General features: G+C 39.4%; 1 protein-coding gene across 1 annotated transcript in view; it reads left to right on the top strand.

Annotated features, from left to right (window-relative positions):
* doc2b (double C2-like domains, beta) overlaps window positions 1-27613 on the top strand; it is a 141480-nt gene that overhangs the window by 106382 nt on the left and 7485 nt on the right. Inside the window, exons 6-8 of the mRNA XM_024264167.2 lie at window positions 4217-4326; window positions 8164-8290; window positions 26423-26580. Coding sequence (XP_024119935.1) covers window positions 4217-4326; window positions 8164-8290; window positions 26423-26580 — 395 coding nt within the window. The remainder of the gene's footprint in view (window positions 1-4216; window positions 4327-8163; window positions 8291-26422; window positions 26581-27613) is intronic.

The raw sequence follows: 27613 nt of genomic DNA, 5'->3' as shown, positions 1-27613 counted from the left end.
AAAATACATTTAAAAAAATCTTTTTTTTTTTTTACGCAAAACTTAAAATTAATAAAGTTTTAAAAAGGGAATTCTGATCCTAATTCTAATCGAACAAAGACTTCCAGGATGAAAAACATCCTCAACTTTTGACTCCAGTTTTTAAAACTATTTTTAGAACTATTTAATAAAACCTGAAGTACATAAAGCTTCTGCTGTTGTTTCATTTGATCAATCTGAAAGTTTTCCTGAGTTTTTCTTCAGCATGTGTTCCAAAGCTCAGTGTGTTTGTGTCACCTCCACCGACCGAAGCAGAAACAATCATCCCGATTCTCACGTGAAATCCTGCATCGATCCGATCAAGCAAAACATCCGTTCCTCACCCGTGACTCACAACACATCCTGTTTTACAAGGATTTCAATTAAAACGGAGAACACTGATCCCATTGATATTCATAGTCTCTGTAATCTGCAGCATAAGTAGGCAGTACTCACATGTTACTAACACCTAGAGTGTATCATCAGGACATTCTACGACAGCATCACACATATGTCATAAGTGTGTGTTACTTGAATTAGCCTTACATGTATGCTTCATTACGCGTCAAAGTCAAGGCCCAGGCCAGATCATTTTATTTTATGTTATCTTGTGCTCATATCTAACTTGGATAATTTTGAAAACATATATTTTTAAATAGAGTAAAAATATTGAAAGTTATTTGAGGTTTAAGTTGATTTATACTGGAATAATATTCCTGCCTTTTTATTATTCATAATTATGTTCAAAAATTAAAGTTTTAAAGCTTTAGAAATGTAAAACCACAGAAGAAGTAGAAATAAACCACTCATAGAGCATGTAAACCTGTGCATCATTGGATTTCTTCACTTTGACGTTTTGACTCTGCGTCAGAACCTTGGTCAGCACCCGCCGCGGACCCTCAGGATGCTTAGTTTTAATGAAACAGTCGAATTCTCCTGGTCTGCACCAGCTCTAAGTCAGCTGTTAGGCACCAACTGAGGCAGCCCACCAGGAAGGACCCCCGCCAAGACAGCCCCCCCCCCCCGAGCCACAGCTGAGGAGATCTGGGAGCAGTCGTCCACAGTACTCAAAACTCTCCTGCGACTCGCCTTCTGCACATCGCCGTCAGTGTTGCTGCACCGAGAGACTGAACCCCCGGGAGCCCCCCACTCTGCATAAACTGCTAGAGGGGTGAAAGTGTCATTATTTCTGTTTATATGCAATCGGTTAGTGATTTGTGCGTCAGTTACTTCATTTTAACGTGATATGTGCACCATGTACGCGATATGAGAGTTATACATTGGTGGTACATGCGTGAAAAGTCCATTACACAGACATATGTGGAATGGTCGTGGAAAACCATAAATTTACTCATCTCGCAAAATTGTTTAAGATTTATGGAATACGTGAGTAAACGCGCATAAACTGGGTAATTCCCAACTGAACATAAAGTTTAACAGCTCTAAACCAAATTCACACCTCTTGACAGACATCAACGAACGGTGAACACAAGAAAGACTTATTAATTACATTTGTCACACGTGTTATGAACGACCAAAATTAAATGCCCAAATTGTACGTAGCGGCAGTGACACAGCCTTAAAAGACATCCGTTCCTTTCAGTGACCCTCTACAGGTCCAAACAACCCAAAAACCTGCAGCACCCATATGGGTCCACCCCTCTGGACGGGTGCACATGACTATGAAGGTGGCCTCCTCACCATCTGCAGAAGAACTATGTTCCTCATAATAATGATATTTTTTTTTTTGACTCAAGATCGCCTTATAGCAGAAAATATGCAAATTTATACAAAAGTAAAAGTTCAATATAAAAATGCAAAAGCAGTAAAGGAGAGAAGAGCACAGTGAAAATACAATATTACATAATGATTGCAATTAAAATCAAGATGGATAAGCTAGTTGGAATAAGTGAGTTTGAAGATTACAAATAAAATTGGGGAGTGAGGGAGAAGGAAGATCTGAGGAGTGGCAACTTGAAGGAGGTTGGAGAGGTAGGGTGGGACGAGGTTTTGAAGATAGGAGGATTTTATAGATGATGTGTCACCGGTAGGCAGTGGAGCTGCTGAAGAACTGGTGAGATGTGATGGGAGGAGGGAGTCTGAGAGATGAGGTGAGCTGCTGAGTTTTGGACCAGCTGTAGTTTATGGAGCATTTTTTGAGGTAGACCAAAAAGAAGGGAGTTACAGTAATCTAAGCGGGAGGGGACGAGGCTGTCAACCAGGACGGCAGTAGAGTAGGGCTGAGGGATGGACGGAGACGACTGATGCTTTGTAGGTGAAACTATGCAGACCTGGTGATTAGGGCTGCCACAACCAAATATTTTATTAGTTGACTAATCAACTGAATGTAAAGCACACATCTTAACCATCATTAGTGTTAAACTAACTAACTACATATATAACATTACCTGCGATAATGCTACTGTGAATGCTGGAAGCTGAATTTGCCCCCTGAAGCTGTTAGTGCTGATAGCTGAAGATGCTGAAATTGATAGCTGAAATCACTGAAGCTTATAGCCAGGTAAAATATTAGTTAGATACCAAATTATCTTAAAAAAAATGAAAAAAAAACTAAGTTGGCCAAAGCCGCTAGCATGCTGCTGAAATATTAGCTAACCTCCAAAATAGTCTTCAAAAACGGAAAAAATCCTAAATTAGCTAAAGAGCTAGCATGCACCTGAAATTTTATCTTAGATCCAAATTATCTTAAAAAAAACTGAAAAAAGCCTAAGTTAGCAAAAACTTCTAGCATGCTGCTGAAATATTAGCTAGACTCCAAATTAGCCTGAAAAACTGGAAAAATCCTAAATTAGCTAAACAGCTAGCATGCAGATGAAATTTAGCAAAACTTCAAATAAACCTGAAAATCTGGAACAAAAGCTTAAATTTGCTAAAATAGCTAGCATGCAGCGTAAATATTAGCTAAACTCTTAAATTAGCCTAAAAACTGAAAAAAAATCTAAATTTTCCAAAATAGCTAGCATGGAGCGTAAATATTAGCTAAACACCAAATTAGCCTAAAAAACCTTTATAAATGCCATACTATAACTTTCAACGTTACTACACTCTGACTCCATATAATATAACATAACGACTAATCGACAATTAAATTAGCCATTGACTCTTTTAATAGTCGATTAGTCGACTAATCGTGGCAGCACTATTGGTGATGATATTGACAGACTCAGGTTTTTTTAGGAGTTTTTTCTTACCGGGAGGGAGGGTCTAAGGGCAGGGATAACCTGTTTATTTAGTCCTAGTTTTTAACTATTGTTAAAATTTTGAAGCCCAATGAGGCAAATTCCTGGCAAATTTTGGACTATATAAATAAAATTGAATTGAATTGAATTGAAAGGAGCTGTTGAGGATCATTATAGCTGAGTTCTCAGGGAACATGAGCGCAATCAACGCAATCAAAATGGTCGTGTTGGTTCTGGATCTATATTAGCAAAGAGAGGCTGAACTGCCAACAGACTCGTGGATTCTTCCATCTTTGGTTGATTACATAGTAAGAGTAAAACTGCTCAGCCTGCAAAACAAACAGCCGGCTCTGACTTTCATACTTGAGTGGGACTTCCTTTGTCACAACTTTCTGCTGTGTGGGGACATTTATAAATAAATTTAAATACATTTAAACGTAGTTTTGCTTCCATAATGTCACACCCTGTCAGGAAAGCTGCTCGTCTGCATGAGCGTCTGCGCTCCAGCATTCATGAAACAAACAGTGCATCAGGAAGTTGGCTGGATGGTTAAACTGTGGGTCCTACCTTCAGCTGCTAAACTCAACGAACGTCCTCCTGATTCCTGTGACACGCAGGATCCATCTTTTGCTCAACACCCCTGAGATGATGCAGATTCTTTTTTGTAAATGACCGGAGTCATGATTTGGAAACACATACATATTTATATGAATATAAAGCAGTTTACATGAATCCTGCTCCATTTTCATCTCATAAATACAGTCTGCTGTTTACATTTCCTTCCTGACAGAGGTCAGTGCGGCGCCGAGCTCCTGCTAGCATCCAAACACTGGAACATTTTCAAGGATGTTTGCAGAAATCTGCCTTCATTTGACTGAAACTGACACCTGAGGGGTGGGGGCAGGGCTTCTCTTCAGTTGTGGGAGGAGCCGGACGGCGTCCAGTCGTGAACTGCGTTGAGATAACTCAAACATTGAACATCTTTGTTTGTCTTCCAGGCCAACAAACTCAGAACCAAGACGCTTCATAACACACTCAACCCCGTCTGGAACGAGACCCTGACCTACTACGGCATCACTGATGAGGACATGGTCCGCAAAACACTCAGGTACGCCCCTGGTGACACCTGCAGGCCCCCCTGCAAGACAACAAACAGGGAAAAGAAAAGAAACTTCAATGGAAATACATTTTAGAGGATTAGACAGAAAAAAGTTACAAAGCAAGTAAAGTTTATTCATAGAACACATTTTTTAAGTTATAAACTGACCATTCAGAGGCCTCAAGAAAAGTAGGCGGAGCCTCTGGCCCACACGTCCCAGACATTTGAGGGACAGATTTTGTGTAGGGGTGTGGCCTTCCAATAAGCTCAATCCTGATTGGTGAGAGTGGTTTCCATAAACAGTGACTCCGACCAACTTGGAACCAGTCATATTCCTGACAAAATCTGGCTCCAACATGGAGGAGTCCGTGTCGCAGGAAATTGTGAAATAAAATTAATAATTTAATGGAGCAGTGGTTTTTAAAAGATTTAACGAAGACATCAACATGATTATCCTCGACAATATTTCTGTCCGTCTGTGAAAAAGAGTTAAAAAAACAACTAAGTAAAAAATGTAAGCAGAAATACTAAAAAAATTAAGAATGAATTTAAAGAAAAATAAATAATTATACAAGAGACATTAACAGAAATAGATTCTGAAAGAAAGGTTATAAAGAAATATATTTAAAAAGACTTGAGAGAAAGAATTATAGGTGACAAAAAAGACAAATATTTAAAGTAGGACTTAGAGAAAAGTAACAAAACTGAATAAAAGTGTAGAAAAAATAAATATAAAAGCAGTTGAAAAGGAAAGGAAGTTAAAACCTGAGAGAAAATAAAAACCAATGAAAGAAAATAACCTGTAAAGATTGGCAAATAAAAATTAATTGCACAAGAAATAATAACATTATACGGTCATGGAAAAAAGTAAAATGAAAAAAATCAATCAAAAGGAAGAAAGAAGTTTAAGAAATGACAGAATAAAACGTATTAAAAATGAGGGAAATGAAGTGGAAAGTGATGGAAGGAGAAACGGAGACGGCCAGACGGCGTCAGGTGGAGGAAAGATAACAGAACCGAGAGGCACAAGAAAGTTGGAATTAAACAACAAAAGAGATGAAAGTAACAGAAAAACAAAGAAAAGTTTTCTAATTGTTTATGTTTATTTAAAAGCTGATTTCCTGAAAGCTGTCATGTTTGACAGTGTTCATCTCCCAGGATAAATTAGCATATTACAGCCTCAGAAATGACTGACATTCCTATTTATTTCATGTGTTTCTCAGTAAGGAATTGCTTCCACATAGAATAACTGTTGGGAAATCCAGTGTTTGTGTAATCTATAAATACCACGCATGTTGGTTTGATAAAAAAACCTCTAGATTACGATGTTCCACGTTGCTCTGAAAGATAAAAATCTGGATTCATTTACGTCCTGTTACATTCTGACGCTCTGATGTGATGGAAGTGATGCTGCAGTGTTTGCTGCTCCTTTTATTTTTTACCAAAGTGTGATAGGTTTGCAGTCAGGCGGTGGAAGTGGGTTATGCAATCATGTGTGTAAAGCTTTTGTGTCAGGTAGACTGCTCAGAGAGATCTGATTAACCCGCTAACGGCTGCATATGCATGTGTCTGTTCCGGGTGAGTTTACAGCTTCGTGCCCTCAGGATTCCCGCTCTCACCGAGCTCTGCAGGCTTCCTCTGGCATCTGCTCGCCAGCAACGCTGTAGCTTTGATTGACGCGCTGACTCAGCGTGCTGTCATTTCAGTAGAGTCCAGAAAAGCACGTTTTATTTCAGTTTTTTAACTGGTAGAAAACATTTAGATCTACGAACCATTGTTTATTGGTCCTCCAACCTGCTGCAGGTCAATATTCTTGTTTCTGGTGTCCTAAGACAGCTCTTTGGTGGAGTTTGGAGTGTGACTGTTTGAGGTTGTGGACAGGTGTCTATTATATAAATAATAAGTTCAAACAGGTCCCATTAATACAGGTAACGAGTGGAGGACAGAAGTTACTGGTCTGTGAGAGATAGAAATCGTTCTTGTTTGGAGGTGACCAAATACTTATTTACTCCATAATTTACTCATAAATTCTTGTGATTTCCTGGATTTTTTTTTCTTATTTTGCCTCTCATAGTCAGGCCTCTCATCTTTTTAAGTCGAGAACTTTTTTTGCCCTCTTGTAGATCTGTATACCACACCTCCACTCTAAATCTTTAAAACTGCTCGTGACTTTGAGTGGGAAATGTTGGTCCATGTGTTCCTCTCAGGTGAACTGACAGCAACACATCTGACATACTCTTTGGTGCAGGTCTAGCTCAGAGGTAGAACAGGTGATTAGCAAGTGGGCGGTTTGGTTCCTGCCTTGCCTGTCCATGTGTCATACCTCCCGATTTTTACAAGTTGAAACCATTGACTGTAGATAAACCTGGAATGAGCGGTTGTGACGTCACCCATAGAAAGGGCCTTGCCTCTGGCAAAATGAAGGCATTGTTCCAGGATATGGGCGCCGCCATTCGGAGCCAGACAACAGTGATTGGTCTGAGTCAACGTTTCTATGGCAACCACTCTCTCCACTCACGGGGAAACTTGTTTGAAGTTCACTCTCCTTCCACTGAAAGGAGCTCAGTAGAATCTGTCAATCAAATGTTGGAGGTGTGGCCACCGGGCACCACATGCTTTTATTGAGGCGTCTGAATGGTCAGTTTATAACCTGAATAACTTGTGATAAAGAAAAAAAATAAGATGAAAACAAAATCAGGATTCTCAAGAGCATGCTCATAAAATGTATCAGAGCAAGAATGGTTATTCTTACCAATAGAATCACTGACAGCCGTTTATTTCCGCTATTGAAGTCTATGTTCCATTTTCATGTTCGTATGAGCCTTAAGGGAGCTGAAAGTCACACCTTCCACAGACCCCGACAAACCAAAACCTGCAGAACCCGCATGTGTTAACCCTTGTACTGGTAACTTGCAGGTGGATTTAAATAGCCTAAATAAATATAAACGTTTGTAGATTTGTACTATTGGCACACATTCAAATTACTACGACTTTAGTCCATTAGTCTGGTGTCTAATGGCATCGACTGACCTCAACTTTCAACAGAAACAAGCTCCTGAAACAAGAAGTGTTCCCTCTAAACAAGCCAACTTGTGACCCACGGACAGAAAGTACAAATAAAGGCTGTGGATGTGGAAAGGACAGGTCTGCTGTCACCAGTCATTGACTTTCATCATACCTTTAATGATATGGCAGAGAGCAGTAACGATCTCCTGTGTGGGAAGTGAAACCCAAGTCTCACTTCCTTCCTTGTGTGTCTTTGTCCTCTGTGGTTTCAGACTGACAGCCTCTCTCCAGGTCAATCAATGCCTTCAGCTGCTCTGGTCATTGGGATGGAGGATAAATCCTCCTTTTAGAAGCTTTCATGGCGGACACCGTCTTGCATTAGAGATCAGATGTTTGTTGCGTTCGTTTAATGTGAACACGGAGCACGTCGTCCCAATCACTGACAGCTGAACGCCCCAAAGCAAAATTCAATACCAGCGATGCTTCCTGAGTGAAAATGGTTGGATCTGGAGTGGGTCTGCATGGGTCTTTCATGATTGTGAAGCGTTATTTATCAGCACTCTGTTAAACTCCCCTTACATGTGCATAACCATCTCAGCGTTTCCCATCTCTCGTCGTGTCGACAAACTGCTGCTCTTCAGAATAACTACTGTTGCTGTGAGGCCAATGTCCTCAGCAGGAAGGGCTTTTGGAGAAAATAAAGTCTCTGTGATGGAGGATGATTGCATCCACGTGGAAAATGACCGTTTTTATGGTTCCCTCTTCTCCTCGGAGCAGCTTAACCCGAGCTTCTCTCCATTCACGCTCTCCTCCGCTCTTTCCTCCTTCTTCTTCTCCCAGGATCTCGGTGTGTGATGAAGACAAATTCCGGCACAACGAGTTCATCGGGGAAACACGAATCCCGCTAAAGAAGCTGAAGCCCAACCAAATCAAAAACTTCAACAACTGCCTGGAGAAACAGTTACCTGTAAGTCCACGTGAATCATGTCTGCGTTTTGTTTCACACCTGAACCAATTATAAAAGCTGACTTTGAGAAAGCATTTACCTGAACATCAACTTTACACTTTTTACGTTAATTTTGGGGATAAACGTGTGCAGCAGATTTCATGTCTTTACCTCTTTACCTTTTTTTCTCCTCCCTTAATGACCAGTGTTTGGGCTCATCACAGCCACATTGTCGGCATGGTAACGGAGTGTCTCATCTGTCAGGGAAAGTGATTGTTTTTAAGCAGACTCGTGAAACCTTAGCCACAACTGCCTTTGAGGGTGTGTGCACAGGTGACCTGCATGTCATATCAATGACCGCTCAATGAGTAGATTAAAAATGTTAATGCCCATTTTTATCTATGAGTATGCTGCGGGCGACAGGTCGTACTGAACGCTTATGCAACACACAAGGATAAGTAAGGAGGCAGCAGGTGAAACGCAGACCCATTTTTTATTATTTTTAACCACCACATCCAGCAGAGTTTGCAAGCAGGCCAAGTGTGCGCTCCTTGTGTGCAGCCCGACAGGTAAGCTACGTTCACACCACCATCGGAACCACACGTTCAAGAGACCACTTCCAATGAAACGTATATGTGAACGCATGTAAATGTACATTTTGGGCTTCCATGTTCAGAACTCTTGCGTTCATGCGGCGCTACACAAGTTTCTATGGCACTTTTTGGGCTCTACATACTAACTATTTCCTTTATCCAGGCAGGACAGATTAGGAACGTTGTTTTTATTTACGGAAGTGAAAACCGTTTGAAAATTGTCATTGAAAAATCAATAATTGCAGCTTGGGCTCAGGCGGACTTCTATGACTCTTCAATGAGTCTTTCTTATAGAGGGACCAGAGACATCCACGAGAACCCCCCCATACCCGTCTCATTGCCCAACCCCCCCGCGGTTGAAGAATGTCACAGTTATCTTCTTCAGAGGAGGAGTGGTAGCCCCTCCTCCTCCTTCACTGTAGCTCCGCATCACCTCCTTCAGACGGAAAAAGTACATAAAAGAGTCTTGAGTTGTCTGAGTTTTTGTGACGAGCCAGGAGAGTCACGTGACTGAAAAAAAATCTGCAAATACATAAAACTGCGAATAAAGAAACCTGAATATGCGGGGGAACATTGTATCGGAGTAGAGCAGTGAAAGAAAAACCCGGAACCAGAGTCTCCAGATTTGCACCACTTTGAGATTTTGCACCAAACCTCTTCCAACTGTAGGTGGCGGATAAGCTCTAGTAAACAGTAGAAAAAGAAGAAGAAGAAGAAGCCCCTCCCTGCTTGTCCAGGCTAAACGTGTGTTCAAAAAGGCGCTAAATGCTAATTTTTAAACGTGTGTCATCTGCCCCGTGTGAACGTAGCTTTAAAGATAATATCTGTTGTATTAGTGAGCTCACCACGATAAAGTTTTTATCATCCTTATGTGTCTAAATGGTTTCAGTAATGGTGAGGACGTAGATCTAACCCGCTGTATAGAGTCTAGAGCACGTGTCAAGGCCCGGGGGCCGGATCTGACCCTCCAGATCATTTTATTTTATTGTTATTAATGACCCGATGCTATCTTGCACTAACTTGTATAATTTTGACATAATATATTTTTATGGACACTAAAATATTGAAAGTTCTTTAAGGTTTAAGTTGATTTATTCTAGAATAATATTCATTTTTTTATTATTCATAATTATGTTAAAAAGTTACACTTTTTAAAGTTTCAAAATTTTAGTGTTGAATAAATGTTTATCCTGTTTGGCCCGTTACCTAAAGTGTGTTTTGGATTTTGGTCCCCTGTGCGATTGAGTTTGACACTCCTGATCTATAGGATTTAAAAGCTCATAAATTAGGATTTTCTTGTATTCTACTGTTAGACTGTAGGATTGTTTCCTTCTGCAGAATCTCATTTTAAAGACATTTTTTAATGTTAGTCTAAAAATTACAAAGCTATTTGATCTTGCATAAACCTAAAATGTCAGCGACTCCTGTCGGATGTGCCAAATTCAGTAAATTTCCATGCACACTTACATCGCCACGCTTCCAATCGTAAACAAAGAAAAATGTCCCTGTGTGATTGGAACTTAGCCTTTCAGCCTCTTTGTGAGAGCTGCAGCCATAAATATAGAGGATCCAACATAGCGCCGCATCCATTCCTTTAAAGCATAAACTGTGTAGGCAATGCTAAACATTCAATCACAGTTCAATGGCACTCCACTGCCATGCTCTCATAACACATAATCCACTCCTGCACTCCTCTTATGGACGCCAAAGTCAGAGCTGTTTCTGCCTCCTCTTTTGTTCTTGTTTGATATCTATCCAACCAAAAACTGGACTAAAATGTTCAACTTTAGTTGTTCAAACACCTGTTTTAGTGCCAGTAAACAGAAAAACCTTATAGTTTTCCATTTATCGCACACAACTCTGTAAAAATCCTCATAAATGATCCTGAAGAAATTTCATAGTAAAAAAGCAAAACATACTAAGAAAAAGAGATGAATCCTCTCCAGCAGCAGCAGTCATTATTCAGGTTTCTTCTCAAAGAAAGGTAGTAAATTATTAATTTACCTTGAGTGTGTTACTTGATATTTAAAGCAGTCCCCCGCTGCCGCGGCTCGCCGAGGAGACGCACGGGAAAGTCAGGGCCCTGTTGCCAAGCATTTGTTGTCATGCAGCGTTCATCAGCCAGGAAAAATGAAATGTCTCTCATTTCATTTGTGGTCGCGACAAGTAAGGTGTGAGTCACGGAGGAGCCAGAGCATTTACATCCCGACAGAGACACGGGAACTCATCCGCAACGCCGTCTCTACTCGTGTAAATCGATGTCAATTCCTAAAGCATTTCAAAGGTTACATAAGAGTTGGATTATAGGTGGGATTTTCACCTTTTTGAAAAGTAACATTTAATCCAGGACTTCACTGAATTTCAGAATCACCTTAAACAAACAAAAGAAAATTGGAAAATAAATATAGGCATTAAGGAATTAAAATTCTTAAAAGTCTCACCACGATCATCTTTTGATCAATTTTTAAAATCATTCCCAGTGGTCTTTTAATAATAATTGTATTGCTTTTAGCCAAAATAAGAAAAAAAACAGTAGTTTTTTGGGACATAGTTTCTGCAGAGTCACAGGACTTTCCCTATCTTTGTTGGCACCCTCTTCTGCTAGCTTACAGCCCCTCACACTCCCAAGCTAACATTAGCGGTGCAACAAAAACAGTATCGGAGCAATCCAGCCATGCAGTTCTGATTGAAGAAAACAAAGACGTTCATGGATCTACTTATCTGCAAGTGGATGCATCAGAATTGGAGCAGAGAAGGGAGACTTTGATCCACCTATGTCAATTGTTGCACAAACCTGAACTTTTTCAAACCACACATTTAATCCGACATGAGTTGAATAAATAAATACTCAGAAATGTAGTTTTACCGGTAATCTTAAATTCTGTTATATCTGTCCACTATCATGAGGAAAATGCTATAAAAACATATTAAAAACAACAAAAACATGATTTCATCGGAGTGGGCCTTTGAAGTTTTATATACATCTCAAATGAAGCTGTGAGTAAACGTCTACTCACAACGCACATGTCGTCTTTTGTGTTGGGTCTATTCATAGAGTGTCCTGGATTTGAAAAATGAGTTTCAGATTTTGCTGCAGGGCTGCCCTCCTTCTCACCTCGTCCTCCAGAATCTTTCTGGATGGCGTTCGCTTCTTTATTCTGCAGTAAAGCTTTAATTAGTTGTGGCTGAAGCAACAGGCTGCGTTCAAAACGACGACGTTTGCTGTCATTGCTGTCAGCATCAACGCTGTGCTGCCCGAGGGCTCAAAGCTCAGCATCAGTCAATACTCGTCTGTGTGTATCGTCAGAGTTATCATCCCAGATCTAGATTATCAGATCCGTTCTGCTGGATTGTTGCACGGAGAATCCTCTCTGTCATAGTGGGGTTGTTTGTTCTGACAGTCGTTTTACCACATCAGTGTCTGTGCTGCTGTTCTGATACAATAACATTATCAGGTAGGAGAAGATTTTTACCTCCATGATGATCAATTCTATCAAAAGTATTGGCTGAAAGAACACAGACAACATGATGATAGAATTAGAGGTTTTCTAGCTTCTTCTCAGATCACAACACTTCAAGACTGCAGGCTTTTGCACTGGATTTAGCTTATTGTAGCTCGAGGTAAAATAGTAGACTTAATAAATCTTTATTTCTATCTGTTCTCTGCTAATGAAACTTTTTGTTTTGAACATTTTACTAACATCGTGTCAGAAATGATTGACTTTCACGGTTGCAGAAGTAAAAGTGGATGGATGGAGCATCAATTTAGCATGATGACAACATCAAATTGAATCTGAAGTAAACCACTATTAGATTTTGTGGTTGTTTACTGTTCTGTCCTCCTTTACTGTGAGCTCTGGCTCAACAGTAAAAGCTTTTGTCACTTGAACCTTATGGGCGATGTGGGTTTTGGGTTGTTTGGGTCCATGGAGCATCATTAGCTGAGTCTCCATTAACTCTGACATTTCATAAATTGGATTTTCAATAATAAATTATCTTAATGGAAGCACCACAATTTTGAAAAAACTTGCATTTTTCAAAAAAAGTTTTTGCACTTAGATGAAGTGGTTTTTGGGGTGTATACTGCAATGGAAACACTTTCCACATTAAAAGCGATTCTTGGTAGGAAGCGTCTGGTCTGAATGCAGCACAGCGGGCGCCAAAGAGATCCCACGGCCACACAGCTCATTATAAGCTGCGTATCATACGGAATCGTACAGCTCCATAAAATCACCAACCAAGATTCATCTGTAGCTGCACTTCTGCGGGTGCAGCCTGAATAAGACGCAGACGTCTCCTTTGAGGATGAGATGCCGTGACCAGCTTAGATTAACCCTATCGAGTTTCAAACAGAAAAAAGGGTCCCGCCGCTTACTTGATAGAAAGATTGTTTTTTAAATACTGCTGAACAGGGCTGCCACGATTAGTCGACTAATCAACGGCTAATTGACTATTAAAATAGTTGACGACTAATTTAATAGGCGATTAGTCGTTACTTTATATTAGATAGAACTGGAGTGTAGTAAAGCTTAAAGTTAAAATGGCATTATTCTAGCTTTTTTTGGACTATTTTGACATGTATTAAGGTTTTTTTTGCTATATTGGAGTTTAGCTAATATTTCAGCAACATGCTAGCTGTTTTGGGTAACTTAAGTTTTTTCTGGTTTTTTAGGCTAATTTGGAATTTAACTAATCTTTCAGCTAGCTATCAGCTTCAGCGTTTTTCAGCAGCATTATCTCAAGTAATGCTATCTATCTAGTTTATGATTAGTTTTAAAGCTAATGATGGTTAAGATGTGTTCTTTACATCCAGTTTGCCTATTACCCCTTTGGTCGACTAATCGGAAAAATAATCTGTGATTAGTCGACTATTAAAATAATCGTTTGTGGCGATCGTTTGTACCGCTGGACACTCTTCTCACCTACATCTGAGACTGTCAATGGACAAGCTGCGGGCGCCACACTGCTGTGGCGTCACCCAAATGCTCCCTTTTATTAAATCGAATAAAAAAAATACTTGGTCTCATCCATCGCCGTGTTTTTAATGACTTATCGTGTGAGTTGGTTTGTGCTTTATCGCATTATTATGATTTAACGGAAACTGTCATTGCAAAACTGTTTTTTCGGAATTCCTAGAATTTTGACAAATATGTAATGGAAAAGCAGCTATAGAGCAAAACAGCTTCATCTTAAAGATTTGCAGGCTCATACGACTACGTTTGGAGCTCTGCAGCAATTGACTGCAGAACGTTCTCCACCTCTTTGTGCTTCAGCATCTGCTGACCTATCTCCGTCCGTTCACGTGGTTGACCACTTGATGAACGAGTTGCTGTTGTTCCCAAACTCTTCCATGTTGTTCTGATAGAGCTGACAGTTGACTCTGGAATATTTGGCAAATGTCACGACTGGATTTGTTACACAGGCTATAGAGGTGGAGGTCTGAGCTTCAACCTGCGATGTGTCAACAAGTGAGGATGGATGGATGAAATCATGGACATGAACTGTAGATCCTTCAGCTTTATTTACATAAATGCTTTACTGTTTCCATGGTAACAGTATGCAAAGGGAAAGTCACTCATTTTATTTGAAATTGGTTTAGCCAGAAGGGAAGTCTCAGTTTAGGTGTAATCTGCAAATGTTCAGACATCTAACAGTGTTTTTATTTGACTTTATGGAGCCACAATCATAGCTTTTTATTAAACTTGTAGTAAAACGATGGATATGAAACAAATTAGTTACAGAAAATTGATATTTATTTTCCTATAAAACAGTTTATGGAAGTTAGCTCAAGATTATTTTTATTGATAACTGTGGAATTTCTGTTTTATTGAACAATTTGATCCAACAGTTTTTATTTGTTTTTACTTATCAAAAGCTTCTCTCAGTTTGTGTCTGAGCAGAAATGCCTGGAGGTGAAGTTATGCTGCTGCTGTGCAGAGAAAAACCCAAGGCGGGAAAATCTGTCTGCATTTCGGTCTGAATACGGGATGTTGTTGAGTCTGCTGAGGAGAATTTAGCAGCAAACATTTAATCATCTCATCCAACACCTTCCACTTCCTGTCTTAATGATAGCTCTGGTCTGGCAGGGGAACGTTCTGACGGGTTTGTTCAGATTAAAATACGCCCGTCTGTCAACCTGCAGAGCAACAAGAGCAGAACGTCTTTCAAAAGTCAGAAATAGTCTGCTCCTTCACTCAAACATGGTGTGGTAAATCCTAATCATGACCACGTTTGAGCCCCACTTTCACGTATATTCACCTCTACCTGGTACATCTGTAGGAAAGGTGATCTTTGAAGAAGAATTTTAGTGAAATTACAGAGATATCTGAACACTTTTGTTCAGATTGTAGGAGGAGTTTAAGCGATAAACTTGAAAAATAAATTAAGATTGTTTTAATAACTTTTGCATAAAAATAAAAGTTGTGGTATTTTCTGAGTTCATTTTCATCGTCACTTCTGATGGTGCTGAAACGATGACTTCTGTCCGACTCATCCCACACGTGATACCTGAGCCTCATCACAGCTCTAAGGATTCTCCATCCAACAATCAGTGATGGTTGCAGAAAATCTACTCAGTTCTGAAAAATCCAAATCCAACTTTTGTCTGTAAAAAAGGCTGCACGGGGGCGGGGGTGTAGTGGTTAGCACTCTCGCCTCACAGCAAGTCGGTACGGGTTCGAGTCCTGGCTAGATCCTCGTAGAGTGAAGTTTGCATGTGAGATTCCTCCAAAAACAGAAATGGTGATTCTAAATTGTCCATAGATGTGAATGTGGGTGTGGTTCTGTGACAGACAGGCAAACCATCCAGAGTGAACCCCGACTTCACCCAACAGCAGTTGGGATAGGCTCCGGCATCCTTAAAGGGTGGGTTGTAAAGATGAACTTGATGTTCGAACCTCACAAAATTAAAACTAGACTAATATAATAGAAAATCTATATTTCTATAGCACTTTTCCCAGAAGGAATCACAAATGCTTTACAAAAAAGATCAAAACACAAATAAAAAACAAACACACAAACAAAAGTGAAAAAAAAAAAAAAAACGTGGAATGAATTAATTCTGTTACATTCTCAAAATTATAGAGTTTCCCTTTGAAGATTCTTACATTTTGATTTAAGTTAAATTGACTTTTAGTAATAAAGCAGAGGTCTCAAACTCGCGGCCCGTGGGCCAGCTGCGGCCCCCAGGACGATAATTTGCAGCCCCCGTCTTAATATGAAAGATTAATGTTACTGCGGCCCGCAAGATTGATATGAAAACAAAGATCTGATCATGACCAAAAACGTCTTTGAATTTGGCAAACGGAACGCATACTGAATTAAAACAAACTAACAATATTCTAAAAATAAACAAACATCTCTAAGAACATTAGAGTTTCTTTTTTAGGATTTATACATTTTGTTTAAGTTAAATTGACTGTGGGGAATAAAGATTTTCAGTTTGCATACAGGAAATCCATAATGTTAGCATGTTTTGCTTTAGCTAAATCCACTTTATTCCACTAATGCTTCAGTGTTTCTTCGTTTATCGTGGGAGTTAAGTCTTAAAAGTAAGCCAAAATACACAAAATTCTCAAAGTTTTCATGTTTTTTTTACAATAACTATTGATGTTTGAGGTTATAAACTCCTCACTACACACTTTCTACACTTTTCTCAGACAGACACGAACATTTTTACTCTTTTTTTTTCTTGTTTAAACTCTTAAACCTTCATTGAAAAATAATCTATAGATCTGATCAAGACTAAAGATTTATGTGAATGAACTGAAGGCATTCTGAAGAAAAAAAGGCTGAATTACAATTAAGAAAAAAAAAACCTGTGAGAGCAGTGAGACTGTGAACGGTGAGCCATGTTTTAGTGAGGGACCACATGATGGTAGAAACTAAACTGAAAATATCACCACAACTTCACCTGTATCCACTAAAAATGATGAAACAGCCTCAGAAAATAAAGACATACCACCTTCATACATTCAAATTCTAGAAACCTTTTGAACACTCTGTGTTCTAGACCAAAACGCTCAAATTAAACATTTAGTGAAAAGGTAATAAAGGAGTTTTTGTGTTTCCTGTTGGCTCACTGATCGCCTGCAGATTTTTGATAAAACCAATGATTATATAATAACCTTTTTTCCTCAATTTTATTAACAAAACTGCAAATTTTGGCTTAAACTAGTTTCCTGTCCCTTCATGTTGGCTCTAGGGAGTCGACACCGTTTTTAATGCAGCATTTATTGACCCATGAAATGAGTCTGAGAGGGCGCTGATGTTCATGGTTTCATTAAAGAGCAAAGACAGTTTGTTAGCAATTAAGTTTGGAGGTAAAATTGTCTTTCAACAGAAGCCACAAAAGTTACTTCTCCGTCTAACGCGCTCCTTCTCCACATGAACCTCCTCTTTGGTCTTCCTGTTATCACAAAACCCTAAAAAAATGTAAACGGAAAATAAATCAGCTTTACGACAAACATTGATCCACTCAGGTGTTTTTAGTCTTCTCCTGATGGTTTTCCCTCTGATAGCAGCTTCTGGATTAGACCGAAGTGCATAAACGCCGAGTCCGCCTCTGTCTCCTCCCCTGCAGATCCCTGCTGTTATTGAGAGGTGTTTTGAAGGAATCCCACCACGAGACAGGCAGGAGATGTATTCTGGCCCAGCTTCATGCAGCACACACTGCATTGTTCCAAGGAGGTTCCTCTCTGACTCGTACAAATGAAACAAGCGTGTGGTCTCTTCGGGTCTCTGAATTGTTTAACATATTTTTACCAAAAGCTGTGCTGAATGAAGAATCGTTCCCTCTATGCCGGGATGCAAGCAGAGTGTCTTCTCTGTAACACCTCTGTTTCCGTGGTAACCCCTAACAGACCATGAAGAACCTGAAAGTCAGTCGATAGACTGCGTTTTATCACTGTGTCAGGCGGTTTTTTACGCCGTCAACCTCAAGCTTCTCTCATTCAGGGAGACTCTCAGACAGTCGAATCCGAGGTGTTTGCTTCCATTCTGCATTAAGTCCAATTAAGGAACGTCCTCCATTAAATCCTAATTGAGTTTTTCTAAACACAGAGCAGCAAAACGTTAAGCAAACAGGGCAGCACGGCCATGTCAAGTGTTTTATGTTTCAGTAATGGAAAGTGGAACCGTGGAGTCATTAGCAGAGATGGAAGCGAGTTTGGCCTGTGAGAGCGGAGAGCGTTTATGCTGAGACTTTTATCGACGTTGGACGTAGAGCAAGACTTTATTTGATGATCCTCCTGGCATAAAAGGTTCTGAGGTGAACAAAAAAAAAAAAGGCCTAAACAGCTGATCATTAGGGATGCTGACCGTGGCGTTTCCACCTCATCTGAGACCGACTCGTACAGGGATTTCAGTGGAGATACTTCCAGGGACAAATCTTAAGAATTCTGGTTTTTATTTTTTACTGTTGTAAAGATAATTACTATCACAAATGTTCCCAGTTCTCAGTGTATTCCTAATATGTTAGAATATATTAGAAATATCCTCCATGTTAAGCATTTTGACCCAACGTATGAAACACACACAACTCACTTCCCTTAAACTCATGGAGGTAAACATTTGGATGAGCACCGTAAAGCAAACAGTCGGTGGGTTGAAACGCTAATAGTTGAAACCTCCGCCTCTGGGGGTCGAGCTGTGGCCAGCGGAGTGCAGCATCCCTGGGGGGGGACCAACCTCACCACAGCAAGGCAGTGATGCGGCTCCACGGCTGCAGCAGCCGATCCAGAGGGAGAAGATCTCACCGAAATAAACAGGGAATAAAAGGACCAATAAAAACAATAACGTGTAAAAATATAAAAGTAATCATAGTTATGTAAAATAATGATAAAGTTAAGAGTATTTTTTTAAAATATATTAAATTGAGTTAAAAGCTAAAATAAACAGATAAGTATCTGTAGCCTCATAAACCTGAAAAGGTGGCTGTCCATCGGTTTTGTTTTTTATACAATGGAAACGGTTAACAGACCGTTCACAAGGGTCAATATTTTACTGAAGGATTAAAAAGATGACAGCATGCAAGACTGCTAAGACGTTTAAATAAAGGTACCTTAAAGTCAATCTTGAAGCAGATGGGGAGGCAATGCAGGAAGCTGGCGTTACACTAATTAATTTTATTTATAATCAAAACCATGCATCAACATCTCCAAATTAGCAAGAGACAGAAGTGGGCGGAGTCCATGTTGGAACCAGACATCGCCAATAATCAGTGATCGTTCCGAGTTGATCTGAATCATTGTTTCTATGGCAACTGCTACCACTTGATCCGGACAACTCAAAGACTATGTAAGAATTACTTCACTACTCACTACATAGTGCACTGTATAGTGGGTTTACCATTTTGTAGCGCTGTCCAAATCCACTATTACAAAATTGAGTGCTCTACAAATTTCCCAGAAGTCTCTGTGAAAAACCAGTGTGCATCGATGCTCATTACATTAGCGAATACAGACCACAGTGCTTTGCGTTTTGATGCAAATAATAGTGTAGGATTCAAATTTTAGACAACTAAATAATAAATTTAACTCAGTTTTTCATTTCCTCTCCAGAATAATTTATATAACTACCAATAATCAGAGTAATCCTGTGTTCTGTTCCAAAAGTCCCTTTTCTCACAGAAGGACATCATGAACGTAGATGTTTATTGAGAGAGACCAGATTTAATCGTCAGTAAACCTTTTGGCACGCCGGATGAAACGGATGCCAAGTCCACAAGTCCGCGGAGAAGTCCTGTGAAAGTCATCTGTGAATCACACGGAGACGCGGCTCCCTGGAGACCTCTGATTAATATCCTGCTGTGGTGGACGCCGCAGGACACATTGTTGAAAAATGTCTCCTACTCCTGGAAGAAAGCTGCTGCAGAGATAAAAGCCTGTGAAGACCTTTCTGGAAACCCGTTTTCAGGTGCTTTCTGTTATGTTTCTTTTTTAAAAAGAAGGATCACAGACATATTTTGGGCAGAATCTTCTGTCTGTTCCTGTGGGTATCGCCTTTACAGAGTTCTCTTTAAGTTGTGCGGACAGGCTTCAAAACAGCAGCACTTTTCCATGATTGCCTCTCCTTTTTTCATCGATTTCATAGAAGCTGTGTTATGGTTACATAAGCTTCTATTCAAACTTTCAATAACAGCGAAAAAGTTCATTTGTTTTTCTTCCTTTGTCAGTTTTGAGGCAGCAGAAAGTGTGAAAGCAGCACTGAAATGACCTCATATGGTAGTCAATGTATTAGTCGGGATTTGTTTTGACGTTTTAGCACTTATAGACGGGTAGAATATCTTTTTTTTATCAGCTAACTCCCGTTTGCTGTTACTTTTTTCTTTTTAATTCATTTGAAATATCTGGTCTGAATGTGATCATTGCTGTAATTCAACTATATTCCAAGTTATACAGTAAATTCAGATGGGTTTAAAGGCAGCTTTAGCATAGACATTAGCCCCACTTGAAGCCCATTTTCCTCTTAATCTGAATATATTTTTCTCCATGAAATCATCTGAGTAATAAAAACACCATTATGAACTCCAACAATCTTTAAACATATTTTAATTACATTTTACCCTTTTTTCTTGTAGAAAACCCATTAAGGAACCCAGAGAAGTAACAAAAATGAAGTAAAAAGTGAAAGAATGGAGTTAATTTATCAAGTCTCTGCTATTCTGTATGAACTCTTCTTAATGAGCAACTCCAGGACTGTGGGAAGGAAGTGGAGAGAAAATAAAACGTGTAAGCAGTTATGCAGTAAGTGTAGACATGTATAATGTAAAATAAAGATTATTTTCTTTGTAAAAACAATAATCTTGTTTAGGAGATGAGGGACCACTTTGTACAGGAGATTGGAATGGTCAAAGAAATCATGATATAGTGTGTTAGGAAAACCGGTTTTGCTTTTGATATTTTTTATTATTTCCAACATGCAAATGACAAATGTAAAAATAAAGGAAAAAATCTTAGCAACACAGCTTAAACAGCAATAACAAAAAAAGTAAAAACGAATGGCTTGCAGGTGCTACCAAACCCCGCCCTCACTGGTAGAGCAGCTGCGACACGCCCCTCCCCCTCAGAGGGGGGAGGGGCTCCGAGCTGCACATGACAAGTTCCAAAAAAACCTTTTTTAAAAATGGTGGCTTTCTGTTGATTTTATCTTCATAGCAACTATTCAATTTTTTGGTCGCCTGAAGGTCACAAACAGATTTATGTAATTTTTTAAAAATCGGCTTAAGTATATTTTTGAATGTCCCTGGCAACTGAGGTTTTTTTTTTTTTTTTTAACCACGCCCACATTGCTTATATGGTCACCTTGTATGTCACATTGTTTCATTCAGCTTAAACAAAGGAGTCATATAATGTGTTACAATATTCCAGTAAAAAATATTCGAGCAACAGGAGAACGCCACTTTAGTGAGCTTAGTGAACGCTAAAAACTTTTTATCCAACATTTTTCCCCCAATAGCTTACCAAAGGAGCTCAAGGAGTTTGGAGGCGATAGATTTTGGAGTTTAAATTTGTAAAGGTGATGTTTTTTGTTTTTTTTTAATTGAAGATGGCGGCCTCTTCCAGAAGGTCAAAGACCAACAAAAAATATTCCTTGTAGACCTAACCTGGTGCTGTGTGAAATTTCATGAAGATCACTCAAACATACGTTTTCTTTTCCTACATTGTGTAGAAATATAAAAACAGCCAAATATCATACTTTGTGACAAAAAGACGGCCTAGGTCCTATGGCCATCCCAATAATTTTAAAACTTCTAAGGATATCCCCGGCACATGTTTTTGGGTTAATTAATGGATTATGACATTTTTTTTTTTAGTTTAAAAGAAATTTTGGCCACATTCTTTTTTTATGGTTTCTCCGGATGTGATTTCATCATTTTTTCATCAAATTTTGATGAGTTTTTGATTATGTGGTGAAATTTTCTCTCAAAGACGCAATCAGAAAGATGAATAGCGTAAAAAGTCTATTCCTTGCAGTCCAGGACTGCTGTGAAACACAATATGTTTCTTGAAAAGTTCATAAAATAACTTCAGACACATAACATTTTCTACACAAGTTCATCGGCTTCAAACACACAAAAAATATTATGGTTGCTATGAATTATCATCATCGGATGCAATTAATTTTTGCACTTCCTCTAGCCTCGCATGCAGACTGCAAACGTCAAATAACCACACGTCTGTCATCATAACTGTGCAGACAAGTTCAGATAAGTGACAGCAGTAGAATTAATAGCAAATGAGCTGAAGTGTGAAATGGTACAAATGACTCTGTAAACTCACAGACTAAAGGCCATGTTTTCACCCACTCTTGATTAGCCTGCAGTTGTTGGGCTGCTGTGCTCTGCGCATTCAGCATCTTATCACCTATATTACGTTTTAAAAGAAATGCAGCGTTACAGACGAACTCAGGAAATATTCCCTCTATCAGCACTTCTGCTCCTGTCGGTGCTTAATTGCATTTTTCTTAAGGTTTCGGGGTTTTGTTGAGGATTTAAGTAAAAAGTTATTTAGATGTTGATTTATTTATTTTCATAAAAAATATATTTTTTTGCAGTTCTTTTGTTTAAGCATCTATTTAAGGTTTATATATTTTTTATCTGCTTATTGGTTGATATTCAGGATGTTTTGTAAAACAGTAAATTCCCAAGAAAAATAAAAAACTATTAAATAAATGCATAATTAACATAAATGCTTTCTTAATCTTTTAAGCTGGAAGCTAAAAGTAAAATATTTTTTTTAAATAATTTTTAGATCAAAAACTTTAAAACACGAATGAATCTGCAGCTTTTTCACTGGTGTTAATTCACGCCGACTTCAAGCGTCGGTGAGAGATTCTTCCTTTTAAGCGTTTGAAGTTGAAATAAAAATAACAAAGTGCAGACAATAGAGAGCAATCACTGCTCCTCCTCTGCGAAGGCATTCACATTTGATAAAAGAAAGTTTTTTTTTGTTTTTTTCCTCTAAGTTTACCTGCTTTTGGGTGTTTTTAGGGCGCGCAGCATGAAGCCACAGCAGCTTTGTTAAAATAGAAATGACAGAAGAAGTGATTGTTTTGTGTCAGACGCTTGCAGAACAAACTGAGAGCTCATTTTATCCTATAATTTTAGTTTATTTTACTTTTTTTTCTGTGAAATAATTTCAATAAACTGAATACAAAAATGTTTTTCTGCTTTTTTAACATCCAAAGTTGTTGGTGAGCCAATGTGTGAGTCCACACTCAAACACTAGCACAGATTGTGGTGTGTACGATGGGCACAGCTCACTCCTTTAGACAAAAGTCGTGATTGCGAAGAAATCTCCATAAAAATACGCAATAATGTTACAGGTGTGGCTGAACATCGGCTCCTCTCCTTAAATTTAGAAAATGAACCCTGATAAGGCCATTAACTCATCATCCACGGAGGAAACCGCATCAACGAGCCAATCAGTGATGAGACCAATCAGTGGATGCAATTAATGCACATTCAGTCACAAAATGCAGAAGCAGTAAGTGTGCATGTTTACAGGTCTGTAGTCTGTGTGGTGGTGGGGGGGGGTCCTGCTGAACCTCTTGTGTTCTGTCAGTCTAACTTCTTAAAGCCAGTTTTATGCAAACAAAGAACATCAGAATTTAGACGAGTAAATCATGAGAAATGTTTGTTTTTGACATCGATCATCTTTCGATCTATTTTCAAAGCGTTCCTAGTGCTCTTTTGATTGTCATTACATCATTTTAGCCCAAATCGAACATCTATGTCATTTTCTAGGACATAGTTTCTGCAGAGCACCAGGAGTTCTGTAGAAATTCACCTCTAGGTTGACGTGAAGTAGCCCCGCCCCCCTTTCCCACCCATTGTGCAGCAGATCAGTAAGCTTGTGGCTCACCGTGCGTACTTTCTACATAACAAATATGCTCTTTTTCTAACTGTATGCTCCTGATTCAAACACAAAAATACTTTGAAATAGAATTTTGATCTTAATTTTCTACATATTTGTCTTCCATAATTAGAACAAGAACATGTTAAAAACCCATGAAAACATCATCAGAGTGAGTCTTCTTTTGCTTCAATCCCCAAAATCTTTGTCTGAATTCTTTCCTTACTCCCTAACTACCTAAAAATCTGTATCCAGTGTCTTGGATTTTTTATTCCACTGTGTTCTGATGAATAAAACTTTAGCTTCTTTTCCCTAAAAATAAATGTTCGAACATTTTTAAATGACAAATCCTTCAAATGCAATGCATTGTGGTCTATATCTGCTGTTCTAGTGAGCATTATGCACACTGCTTTTGTGAGACTTCAGGTTAATTTCTAGAGTACTGAACCTTGTAATGCATATTCACTATACTGCACTATAACCAGGAAGTGACGAGGGCATTTGGACACAATACTACTTTTTTTTCTTAGTTTTCCTTCAACTTCTTCCGTTTTCTCAGGTGTTACTTTTTATTTTGACACCTGGTTTCTTCACACCGACTTTATATTTGCTGAGATCCACTCATATTAGACAACAGACTGTATTTCAGAATTGTTCCATTTGTGAAACATTTGAACTTTCAACAAACAACTGAAAACTTTTTATATGAGAGCTAAAATAAAACCATAAACACATTTTTTATTATTGCATGAAGAATCTTTACATAACTTATAAAATAAATGCAAAAAATGCCAGTTGTAAACATAAAATCATAAATTCCTACAGGAGAAATAACAGCCGTATTTTCCACTGAAGTACAATAAATTATTTGTAAAAGAAAGCAGTTCATGAATTTGATAAGTTGATCAGATTTTTTTCTTCCTAAAACTGAATTTGTGATGAAGATGACAAACTCTTGTGATGGAAACCAACCTCCTCCTGCTCTGCCTTCACTTTGGGAAACATTTTGGTGGGATTGAAGCCTCTGGGGGTCTGTTTAGAACGGCTCTCCCCGCCCCAGCGGCCATTTGCCATTCTTTTTGTAGGTCATTTGATCTCGTCCCACGCTTGTTAAGTGACATTTTGAACGAGTTCACGCAGACATTTTTGCCCTCTGATGCTCCGTAGTTTAATCTTCTCCATCAAGGCTGCAGTTTGACCTTGTTCTGATGAACCATCATATCGATTTTAATCATTGAAGCATCTGGATGCTCTCTTCATCTCCTCCCTGTGAAGTGAGGGCGTCACGTAATATTTGATTCTGGTCTTTTTATAGAGTTCCCTATTTACTAAAATTTGATTAAGTGACCACCTAATCAGAAAAAGGACATACAGTGAGGCAAATAAGTATTTGATGTGTGATTTTGGAAGTTCTGCCACATAGAAATCGTGATCTTAAATGTTCCTCCTAGGAGAGACATAATCTAGAAAAACATCTCGAATTTGCATTGTATATATTTTTATTAATTTATTTGTCTGCTACTGCTGCAAGGAAGTATTTAAACACCTGAGAAAATCATTGTTAATATTTGGTACGGTAGCCTTTGTTTGGGATTATACAGGTCAAACGTTTCCTGCAGTGTTTCACCAGGTTGGTACACACTGCTGGAGGGATTTTGGCCCACTCCTCCTCACAGATCTCCTCTAGATCAAGATCTCTAGATCGCTGACAAACACAGAGTTTCTATTGGGTTTAGGGTCTGGAGATTGGCTAGGCCACTCCAGAACCTTGTTTTGCTTCTTACAGAACCACTCCTGGGTTCTCCTGGCTGTGTGCTTCAGATCATTGTCATGTGGAAAGACCCAACCACGACCCATCTCCAATGCTCTAACTGAGGGAAGGAGGTTGTTCCCAAAATCTCACAATACTTGACCCTGGTCATCCTCTCCTTAATACAGTCCAGTCCAATGTGCAGAAAAACACCCCCATAGCATGATGCTACCACCCACATGCTTCACAGTAGGGATGGTGTTCTTGGGATGGTACTCATCATTATTCTTCTTCCAGACACAGGAAGTGGAATCATGACCAAAATGTTCTATTTTGGTCTCATGTGATCACATGACTTTCTGCCATGATCCTCTGGATCATCCAAATGGTCAAACTTAAGACGTGCCTGGACGTGTGCTGGATCAAGCAGGGGAACCTTCAAACCATGATGTTTTAGTGTGTATCACCAACAGGTGGTCCCAGCTCTTTTCAGGTCATTTACCAGATCCTCACCCTTCTTAGGATAATTGAGACCCCACTAGGTGAGATCTTGTACGGGACTCCAGTCCGAGGGAGATTGACAGTGAAGTTTAGCCTCTTCCATTGTCTAGAAATTGCTCCGACAATGGGTCTTTTCTCACTGTGCACAATTGTCCCATAGCCCTTTCCAGTCCTGTGGAGGTCTACAATCGTGTCTCTGGTGTCTTTCGACAGCTCTTTTGTCTTGTTCAGGAGTCTGCAACCTGCAGCTCCAGATCCACGTGTGTCTCTTTTATCTCTCCATGGTGGCTCCTCGGACAAACATAAAATAAGTCACGGAGACTGCTGACTACTCCTAGCTAAAAAAAGTATTCAAATAGTTATTTGCCTCTCTGTAAAATAAAGTTTTTGTTTGTCTTATTTAAATTGACGTGAATGTCAGGAACTTTATTTCCTCTTGTGATTTCACCTCCAGGTCAACAAGACAGAAGATAAATCTCTGGAGGAACGCGGACGCATCATGATCTCCCTCAAGTACAACACCCAGAAGTCCTGCCTAGTGGTGGGCATCATCCGCTGCGCTCACCTGGCCGCCATGGACGCCAACGGCTTCTCAGACCCATACGTCAAAACGTCAGTGCGCAACCGCCCTCATACACATCCAGAGGCAGACTTACAGTATGGTTGATCTCATTGTGTTGTCATGGCAACAGGGAAAAGTGTCGTCTTTCCACAATAAAATCCAATTAATGGTGATTTAAATGCAAATAGGATCGGACTCGTCATCTCTGCCAATTTTCTGAGTTTACCGGAGTTCTGATTCAGCTCCTTCCAGCTCACGTCTCATTCATGCTGAAGAACAATGCAGAAGTGTTGGTGGTTTCTAGACAGGTTTAATTGCAGCAGCATCAGGTGACGTTAAAAAGTTCAGAGGAAATGTTGACGCTTGACGGGAAACATTGTTCAAATGTAGGAATAGTTTTTAAAGACGTAGAAATGCAACTATTAAACGCTTTTTTCTGGTTTTCTAAATATAATCGTCAATTATTCAATCAAAATGAACCTCAGTTTTGGTTTCCCTCCAAACACACGACCCTGATATTACTGCAGTTTGCTTGAAGAGGCCATGTAGGAGGACAGGAGGAGATTATCAGAGCTGATGCTGAGGCACAGAGGAGATGGACTACCTGTGATTATCAGCATCATGAAAGGAGCAGAGCGAGAGGCATCTGCACGCCTGCAATTTGAAGGAGAGTCCTATTTATCACAAATGAACATTTCTCTTGTCTTTCATCTGGCTAGGCAATGAAAGTGCAATTAATTTCTGCCTCTGCCGCGCACACCTCCAGAACAAAAGCAGGACTCTTTTCAAACCGCAGAGGCTGGCCGCTGTTTTTCCTGCGTTCAGAGAAAATCTACATGAAGCTTAAAGACGCGGTCAGACTCTATTAGATTTACAGATGGAAACAAAGCTGCACAGAGCGCTGCATCTGCTGCATCTGCTGCATCTGCTGCATCTGCTGCATCTGCTGCATCTGCTGCATGGAGGGGTTTAATGCTCTTGACATGCGTGTGGCGTTCCAAGACATGCATTAGTTAACAAGGCGGTCATGAGGAATAAGTAATGAGGACAGTAATGGCTTTCCCGTCAATGACACATTTATTA

The sequence above is a fragment of the Oryzias melastigma genome, linkage group LG14 (assembly GCF_002922805.2).
Source record: "Oryzias melastigma strain HK-1 linkage group LG14, ASM292280v2, whole genome shotgun sequence".
NCBI classification, from domain to species: domain Eukaryota; kingdom Metazoa; phylum Chordata; class Actinopteri; order Beloniformes; family Adrianichthyidae; genus Oryzias; species Oryzias melastigma.
The sequence above is the reverse complement of the archived record's forward strand: the minus strand, read 5'-3'. Positions and strand labels throughout refer to the sequence as shown.